The sequence below is a fragment of the Capricornis sumatraensis genome, chromosome 1 (genome assembly GCF_032405125.1).
Source record: "Capricornis sumatraensis isolate serow.1 chromosome 1, serow.2, whole genome shotgun sequence".
NCBI lineage: Eukaryota > Metazoa > Chordata > Mammalia > Artiodactyla > Bovidae > Capricornis > Capricornis sumatraensis.
This window is the reverse complement of record NC_091069.1, coordinates 111,155,113-111,165,309: the sequence shown is the minus strand read 5'-3', so window position 1 is coordinate 111,165,309 and position 10,197 is coordinate 111,155,113. Positions and strand designations below refer to the sequence as shown.

Here is a 10,197-nt window from a genome sequence, read left to right as displayed (position 1 = left end):
AACCCTTAGAGACTGGGGCGTGAGTGGTACATTTCTGGAAACATCCAGAGGTATACATGCCACCAGTCATCAAACCCTTAAAACAAGATTGGTGCCGGCCAAATATTAGATTGCCAAAGGCGGCTTATTCAGGGCTGGCAGCCAGCAATCAGGCAGTTAGAACAGGGGTCAGCAGTGAAGTCACTCAGGCAGCATGTCGGAAGATCCTGGAAACGCAGCTGGCAGGTCATGGAATCTTGATTCACTCATGGGCTTCTGAACTTAGCAAATTCTTCTGCAGCTGGACACGCAGGACTGCTGGTACGTCCTGGAGACCCCGCAGGTAGGTTGGCAGATGGTGGAGACTCCTCCCACCGGTTGGCAGACAGTGGAGATGCTTCTCACTGGCTTGCACACAGTAGAGACGCCACTCAGAGGCTGACAGCCACTGGAGATAAAGTTGAGTGGCCGGCTGCAGGTAGTCGAACAGGGACTGGAGACACAGGTGGTTTGCCGAGAGGTCACCTGCACAGGGCTGGAGACACAAGGAGTTGGCTGGTAGCAAGTTGACTGGCAAACAGTGGGCTCACAGCAGGTCTCCTGACAGTGGTCCAGGAGCCAGGAGCCCGTTTGGAAGGAGCTGGGCAAATAGATGCCACTCAGGCAATCGGCATCCGGGGAAGAAACTGTGGCCACTGGAACAGTGTATTCTCCTCCAATCCGCCTGGAAGAGCAGTTCCTTGTGGAGCAGCTGTAGGACATGGTGCTGGTGGAGAGATGTGGGTAACTCACTGAGGCTGGTTCTTGAGCTGTGAATGCCACTTCAGGCTTCTGAGCTTTTATACATTCTTGCTGGTGGGTGGGGCTCCCACCCTGACCTTCCTGGCTTCTTTGGCTCACACCAGCTTGCCTTAGAACCTCCTGTGAATTTCCAGGTTAATTGTCTCTTGAGAAGCCTTCATCCTCATAAAGAAAGTTTAGTAGTTTGGTAACTAAGTCAAAAGGCTTCTGGACTGTACTTAGTTCCAGGATTAAGGAGGTGGGTTGACAGCTTCAAAGCTATTGGTCATCCCAGCCCACAATTCATCCCTCATTCATCTTGCGTGGATACAATGAGTGTCCCTCTGACAGTAACACCAAACATACTACCATCCTGCCCTCTCTCCCTTCTAACCAGGACTCATTACACACCCACACCCTGTTTGGATTGTTGTTGGTACTTAATATGCTTAATTTAATCAGTCACTCTTCCATAGCTAACGGGGCTTCTACAAGGAATTTTGTTGAATATGCTTCAAGATGATAATGACAAGACCGAAAAAGGACACAAAGATATATCCAGAGTACAAACTGGTTTGGAAAATCAATTAAGTGATCAGAGCAAGATGCCCCCAGGAAACTCAGAGGGCAATGGGACTCACCATTTATGTCCAAGCAGCTAAGCAACTTGGAACAGAAGCTAATTAAGTGGGACTGCATTTGTAGCCAAGTTTCTTTCTCAATAAACTGAATGAGCTTTATTCCCAAAATGTTTAATCTTGTAACAATGGATAAGAGCAACTCATATGACTCATCAATGTGTCAGTGGAACAGGTTTAGTTAATTTATTAAATTATTATAATGTTCATTTGAAAGGGCATGATGTCTTTCTCTCAAGGTGCTCAATATATTCAAAAGACATTTATTTTCACACAAAAACTTACAGATAGGATGCACTTTCATCACAGACAAATCAAAGGCTCTTCAGGGCCACTGTCTACGTGAAGGATAAAGGGAGGAGAGAGTGGAGGAAACAGGCCCTTAATCAATATTTGGTGATGAATGGATGTGTGAACAGTGGGCTGTAATATTTAATTATTCTTTTTATTCTTGGGGAAACCATAGAAAGATATTCTCTCCGCGATTTCACTTTGCTACAATGGATTCAGTTCCCAGTGCCAAAATGACTGAGCCTTGTGATCCATCTGTAGAAAACCATTTCAATCCTGGAAAAATAAGTCACTTCAGCACAGCTTAAATGGTTGGTGATATTTCTACATCAAAAAAGCTGTAAGAGCTGATTCATTTTGTAAACTGGCTTACATGGGGTAGGAAAGAGTGACAGCAATGAATTTACATATATTTGAGGGCTATAGTAGGCTATATTTTAAACATGCACAAAGCAAACAGCTTTATATTAGATCTCACCAGAAGTCCTTTTGCTGAATGCTTTATTCATTTCTATTCATCCCACTGAAGCCATGTTGGGAGCTCCCCACGGCTCTAATTTGGAGGCTAATAATACACCCCAACAAAACGATGCTGTGCTGTGGGATGTATTATAATTCCCAGGGATCACACTGTCTCTCCCTCAGTGGCTCACAGCATGTACTCGGGTATGGGGAGAAATTAAAGAGATGACTACTTTCCACAAGGTTAGGACTATGCTCTTCCGACCATGGGGAATTTCCCAGTTGGTGTTTGAAGGTCAAGTTCCTGGTCACAGGAGCTGGCTTCCTTCTTTGAAAATGGATGTGTAGTTTACAGGCTTCTACCTGCCACAGATACACAGACAGCTGTGGAGACGTACTTCATTGTGTAAATTAATCAAGTGACCACATGAAAATGTGAAGTTAGTGGTAAAGTGACACAAGAGAAGTTTCCAATACCTATTGCCACATTTCTGGAAGAGAATTTGTATAAATTGTTGCTCTGTCTTTATTTCTCTTTTCCATTAAAAGTTAAAAATTGTAATTTAAAAAATTCTAGAAAATATCTTCCTTCAGCTTCAGAAGGAAAGGAAATGAACAGTTCTGAGGCTCTTCCAGGCATTAAATTAGAGATTTCACATACACCATCAGAACAGAGTGCATCCAGCAACCCTAAGGACTAGGTATCATGTCACATAAAGAAGCTGAATTTCAAGGAGGTTTAATGACTAACCAAAGTCATACAGTTTATACTTGGCTAAGTTGAGATGTGAATAAAACAGAGTCATGTGTTGTGAACCTATGCTGGGAATATTCAAACATGGTGAGATGCCTTCATTAAAGTTCAAGCAAAAATTTATTTGAAAAATCAAGTAATCAATGTTTTATTGATGACACCACAAAGAATACAGTCTTTATGTCTATTCCAGTTCCATTAATTAACAACAACAAAAATAAATAAAATTTTAAATAGTAAGTTACAAGCACTGCTGTCTTTAAACTTCATGAGGGTTTTTTCATTATATATAATTTTGACAATTTTACTTCATTAGAACTGCCCGGGGAGTGTGTAATTTCCTCGGTTCTGTCTCATCACAACAAAAATTTGAAACGACAGACGTTAAAGCCTTCAGTGCATCACAGCTCTCAGATAGATCAGTGTTACAGCTGTCTTATTTAGAAAATAAAGGAAAATACATCCTCGAGGTGTGAGGGCATGCCAAACCAAAAGACGCAAAAAGAAGAGAGAGAAAGACAAGAGACAGAGAGCCTGGGCCCTTGGGCTCCTCTTTTGATGTCTTTTCTTCTCCCCCTGGGCTTGTCCTATGTAAATTGGGCCAGCCAGGATTGCTGTTTGTTCTACCTGAGGTCCTCATTCCAATCCTTGGATCTTCCTTTGTTCTATTTTCGTGGGCTTTTCCCTTCCTTGTCTTTTAGCCACCACCGTGCTGGACTCCTTTTTCCTATTCCAACTACCTAACAGAATAAAGTGCAAGATCCACTACAAACAAAGCAGGAAGAGACAGAAAGCCTTTAATAGCTTGCAGCTACAATTTGAAATTGAAATTATTTTTAATGGTGACATGTACAACTAATTATTAGAGAAGAATAGAGAAGTGAATTGATTTTTCAAATCTAGGTGTCATGACTCCTCGGAGAAAACAGGATTCACAAATTCTGAACTTGTTGCAGGAAGGGGGACCCCTTTCAGAGCCCAAAACTGGGCTCTTGTCTAACACTTGGAAATGAATTGTCCGAGGAGACATATCTGCTGACAAAGCAAGAGATTTTATTGGGAAAGGGCAACCAGGTGGAGAGCAGCAGGGTAGGGGAACTCAGGAGAACTGCTCTGCCATGTGGCTTGCAGTCTTGGGTTTTATGGTGATAGGATTAGTTTCAGGGTGGTCTTTGGCCAATCATTCTAATTCAGAGTTTTTCCTGGTGGTGCATGCATTGCTCAGCCTAGATGGACGCTAGCGAGAGGGACTCTTGGAAGTGGACCGACACGTGGTGTCTCCTTTTGACCTTTCCGGAACTCTTCCAGTTGGTGGTGGCTTATCAGTTCCGTATTCCTTACCAGGATCTACGGTCATAAAATAACTCATGCAAATGGTTACTAAATAGCTTGGCCAGGGTGGGCAGTTTCAGTCAGTGTGCTTCCCCTAACAAAATCACTCTAAGATAATATTTTAGAGTTTTCTCCCTGTCACAAAGTAAGCAAAACCAAGAGACTCTTTAAATAATTAGATCTTAAGGCACTAATCAATAGACTGCTTTCTACTCAATATTTAGCCCCGGCGAAATGGCAAGTTCTCTGAAAAACAGCAAAGGCTAGTGTCTTACAATATCCTATAGAGAAATCCCAAGGACAGAGGAGCCTGGGGGAGCTAAAATCCGTGGATTGCAAAGAGTTGGACATGACAGCAACTGAGCACACACACACACACACACACACACACACACACACACAAGGAGTTAGAATTGCTGCTTAACACTCTTATACATTCAATATATAAATGCCAGCATCTAGATTCTTCATTTGAATTGAGTGTAAGATGCAAAAGTAAAGAACCATGCACATCAAGGAAAGAGGTTTTTGCAAATTCACATCTCACCTACTTTTTAAGTTGTTTGCCATTATCTGAAATTGTTTAGGGAGTACCAAGTTACAATCAGCATACCCATTATCAAGCTAATGAGATTCTGTTATAGAGTGTTTTTTTCCCCCCTTTTCCTTTTCTTCCCTTTCCCCTCCTTAAATGTGAAAGAAAATGTTCAGGGCTTCTAAACAAAAATGAGAAATTTTTGGCTTAGACCAGTGTTGTTTAGTGCCAAATTTACAACGGAATTCAAATCCACATAGTAAGGATTTTATTCATAGCAGCTATCCTAATAGAGGAATCTTTCACTTTGCTTCTATTCAACTAGCTTAAAATCTCCTGTTTCAAACAGCTATGTTCCTTGATCAAAACAATGCTAAAATTTGCAAAAAGAAAAAACAAACAGGCACTGACAGCAACATGAAGCTTAAAGACATGATTCTAAGTCTACAGTGTTGCTAAGTGAAATCAATAAATCATCCTTTCATTGGAATGTAAGAAAAAAATTTGCTTCCAGCAGCTATCACGAGATAGTTATATGCAATATCAAACTTCAACTCAGCGAAAAGGTTTGTGAAGATTATTCCTGTGTCTGCAGGGTGTGAAGTGAGAGGAGTATATGATGAGAGAAGATGAGAGGAGATTAAAGTACTACTACCCATTATCTACATCCTTGATGGGTAATTTGCTCTCGTTTGTATAGAACAATCTAAGCCTTATACAATAATTATCACAGACTGGAAATGAGCAATTCTTTCACTCAAAACTGAATCACAGCAATCACTGACAAGGCCGAGTGTTTGAGAGTAAAAAGAATTAAGCATGTGTGGGAGGCTGAAGTTTTGACATGCAGGAAGGATATTTTTTATCACAAAATTGGTAATAATGTTTATCAATGCTGGTTCAAAAAAAAAATCACCTAGTCTCATCGAATGGAGCAATAGTAAACTTGCTGAAAAATTAATAAACATAAAATTAGAATTTGTCATCCTGCACTTTTTCAGGATGCTCATACTCTCAAATGAAAGCTATTCATTATATCTTAAAAAACATTAAAAGGGAATTGAAAAATTCTAAGGACAGAACGTAATGGCTGCTTTCAAAATGAAATACATCTTGGCTGAATTGTTCTGCCATTTTTTCCCAACTTCACACAGACCTCCAGGTTGAATCTCCAGAATTCTTATTAACCAAGATATTATAAACCCCCCAAAGGCTGAATGATTTGCACCAAAACTGAACTGAAATTCAATTTCCAAACTCTTTTCAAAAAGCGTCAATCATACAAAGGTTTGAATCTTTGGGGCTGGAGGGAAATGTGAGGCAGAAAGCAGAAAAGTGAAAGAAGCAGGCAAAGACCAGCAAAATAGTTGCTGCTTTTAGAACTTGAAAATAGCAATCACCAGCAACAAGATTTGTAGAAAAATAAATCCTCAGAGGATAATGTAAGGTTGAAAAATCCAAAGTTGAACTGCCATTCTCTTTCTTCATGCCTGTTTTCAAAATCATGTATTTTTTCATGAATGCTTTTATTGGGGATCAGAATCAGGATGCTCTCAATAAAAGTAAGTAGATTCCCAAGTTTGGAGACCAAACAAACTCTCTTGCAGGATATCACATGTGTAGCTGGTATGTGCTCCAGTTCCAGTCTTTCAAGTAACAAGAGGTGAACCCGCCTTTGACCAGACGTGAGTAATGTTTATGTATAGGGCCAGAGAGAAGGCCCAAAGTCACACAATTGTATTATTCTTCCCTGATACAGAATTATTCAGGGTCTCCTTGGTACCCAGGAGGATAAGGATGCTATTAATAGGAGCTATGTGAGAGAAAGAAGTATAAGGTAAGTCTTGTCTTTAGCATCACCTAGCTGACCTGCGCTGATGCCCTTTCAATGCAACTGTTCTTGGTCTGATCTTTCTATCCAGGGGAATTAGTAATGTAGCCTTAGACCAGTACTCTCTCATGTTAGTAATTAGACTATCAGAACTGGATCTTAACGACCTCTAGTCTAACTCTCTCATCTGATGGATGAGATATTAAGTGTCAAAGAAGAAGCATCATGGTCAAATATATCAAACAAATATATCAGGTTGTGAATTAGTTCCAACCTGTGTCATCCCATCTCTTGCTGCATCCTTTTTGCACACACTTGAGCCAGCTTCACGGTGGTGCACCCAGACACTGCTGTCTTCATTTTAGGGCCACTCCCCTACTTCTTGCTTCCCATCCTAAGTCTTCTCTGATGCCACAGCAAGAGGAGTCTATGCTAACTGACTCTGCATGCCTATATGCACCACCCAGAAATGGGTCTCCCTTGAGCAACAGGAAATGCAGATGAATTAGCGAGTGTTTCCACCTTTCATCCTCCAGGTAAGACAGCTCGGAAACTATTTCAGAAAAACCCTCAAAATCATGCACGAGTTGCTTGTGATGGTGGCTGATCAATAACAGTTCCTGTGATGGCATTCCTACTCCTCTGTTTCACTCCCCATTTGCTGCCTTCCCTGAAATAAAACTCCCAAACTAACTGTCTCAAAATCTGCTTCCAGAGATCTCAGATTACGATACCAGATTACAAACGCTTTCTATTTATATACGAAAAGTAACTGGTTTGGGGATTCTCTGATGGTCCAGTTGTTAGGACTCTGTTCTTTCACTGCCAACCTGTGAACTGAAATCCTACAAGCCAACTGGTACAACTAAAAAACAAAAAGTAACTGGTCCTAATCACTGGCTCGGAGCCCCTCAAGGTACATCCATGTCTCTGTTCATACAAGCTTAAGAAATATCTTATGCACAAACTGAGCATCAAACGACTAACATTTACATTTTTAGAGTTCTTTTTGGAAAGACCAAATGAAACACTGCAAAAGTCCTTAATCACAGATAGAATGAGTAGATTTTTAACTTCTAACAAGTAATGTCAGTCACTGCAGCCTAGTAAGCTGCTGTCCATGAAGTCACAAAGAGTCAGACGCAACTTAGAAACTGAACAGCGACAAAGTCAATTATACTGTGTCATTTTCTTAACATAGGCTAGTCCCTAGGAGTTGACACCCCAAACACTAAAGCTGAAAGATTTCATTGTCTGTTTGATGGCACAGCTCTTTTCCAAGATGAAGGAAGTTTTTCCCAGAATGAGATATATGCTAATTATGCAATGGGAGATAATTTTAGATAGTAATTGGACACTTTTTAATCTCAAAACATATGCGTTTGCTTTTAAGTGTATTAATACAGTGTGACTAAGCTATAAAAGCCACTAATTCATGGATATCATTACATAGAATGAGGTTTAACCAACTTTTTTTTATTTAAAAGGTAAATTAATAGAAATTTAAAAGTTAGTTGAATAACAATGAATATAATAGGAAAACATGGCTAAAATTTTCAAGATAGAAATCATGACAATATTTTAACAAATACTTAAATGATTTCATGGTTTAATAAGAGAGTTTAATAGATATCTAAATAGTAAGCATTATAAGTGCTTTTTAAAATGTATTCAAAAGTATAACTCATTTTCATTCTGAGAATGTTACCACTTAACTACACCTCACTTAAACATGCATACAAAATCCAGAAGCCCTACTCTCTTCTGCTTGTCAGTTACTTTGGAACAAATTACCCCAAAACTTAATGAACAAAAGTGAAAGTGTCTGTCACTCATTCCTGTCCCACTCTTTGTAAACCCATGGCCTGTATCCCACAAAACTCCATGCTCTTGGGATTCTCCAAAGAATAATAGAGTGGGTAGCCATTCGCTTCTCCAGGGGATCTTCCCCAGTTCAGTTCAGTTCAGTTGCTCAGTCATGTCCAACTCTTTGTGATCCCATGGACTGCAGGAAGCCAGCTCCTGGAGTTTACCAACTCCCGGAGTTGACTAAAACCCATTTTCATTGACTCAGTGATACCATCAAACCATCTTATCATTTGTCATCACCTTCTCCTCCTACCTTCAATCTTTCCCAGCATCAGGGTCTTTACAATGAGTCAGCTGTTCACATCAGGTGGCCAAAGTATTGGAGATTCGACTTCAACATCAGTCCTTCTAATAAATATTCAGGACTGATTTCCTTTAGGATGGACTGGTTGGATCTCTTTGCAGTCCAAGGGACTCTTGAGAATCTTCTCTAAACCACAGTTCAAAAGCATCAATTCTTCAACACTCAGCTTTCTTTATACTCACATCCATAGCAACTACTGGAAAAATCATAGCTTTGACAAGACAGACCTTTGATGGTAGAGCTGGTTTTAGAAAATGCAGAGGAACCAGAGATCAAATTGCCAACATCAGCAAGGAGTTGATGCAAGGGAGTTCCAGAAAAACATCTATTTCTGCCTTACTGACTATGTCAAAGACTTTGACTGTGTGGATCACAATAAACTTTGGAAAATTCTGAAAGAGATGGGAATACCAGACCACCTCACCTACCTCTTGAGAAATCTGTATGCAGGTCAGGAAGCAACAGTTAGAACTGGACATGGAACACCAGACTGGTTCCAAATAGGAAGAGGAGTACGTCAAGGCTGTATATTGTCACCCTGCTTATTTAACTTACATGCAGATTATATCATGAGAAACGCTGGGCTGGAGGAAGCACAAGCTGGAATTGCCAGAAGAAATATCAATAACCTCAGATATGCAGATGACACCACCCTTATGGCAGAAAGTGAAGAACTAAAGAGCATCTTGATGAAAGTGAAAGAGGAGAGCGAAAAAGTTGGCTTAAAGCTCAACATTCAGAAAACGAAGATCATGGCATCTGGTCCCATCACTTCATGGAAAATAGATGGAGGAACAGTGGAAACAGTGGCAAACTTTATTTTTTGGCCTCCAAAATCACTGCAGACGGTGACTGCTGCCATGAAATTAAAAGACACTTAATCCTCGGAAGAAAAGTTATGACCAAACAAGACAGCATATTAAAAAGAAGAAACACTAGTTTACTAGCAAAGGTCTGTCTAGCCAAAGCTATGGTTTTTCCAGTAGTCATGTATGGATGTGAGAGTTGGACTATAGAGAAAGCTGAGTACCAAAGAGTTGATGCTTTTAAACTGTGGTGTTGGAGAAGACTCTTGAGAGTCCTTTGGACTGCAAGGAGATCCAACCAGTCCATCCTAAAGGAAATCAGTCCTGGGTGTTCATTGGAAAGACTGATGTTGAAGCTGAAACTCCAATACTCTGGCCACTTGATGCGAAGAACTGACTCATTTGTAAAGGCCCTGATGCTGGGAAAGATTGAAGGCGAGAGGAGAAGGAGACAACAGAGGCTGAGATGGTTGGATGGCATCACGGACTCAATGGGTATGATTTTGAGTAAACTCCGGGAGTTGGTGATAGACAGGGAGGCCTGGTGTGCTGCAGTCCATGGGATCACAAAGAGTCAGATGCAATAGCATGACTGAACTGAACTGAACTGAATGTC

At 40.5% G+C, this 10,197-nt stretch overlaps 1 protein-coding gene across 1 annotated transcript; it reads right to left on the bottom strand.

Annotated features, from left to right (window-relative positions):
• Nucleotides 1-261: 261 nt before the first annotated feature.
• On the bottom strand, nt 262-741 carry KRTAP11-1 (keratin associated protein 11-1). The gene has a single exon (XM_068986670.1). The coding sequence runs from the start codon at nt 739-741 to the stop codon at nt 262-264; it is 480 nt and encodes a 159-aa protein (XP_068842771.1).
• Between the last annotated feature and the right edge of the window lie 9,456 nt (nt 742-10,197).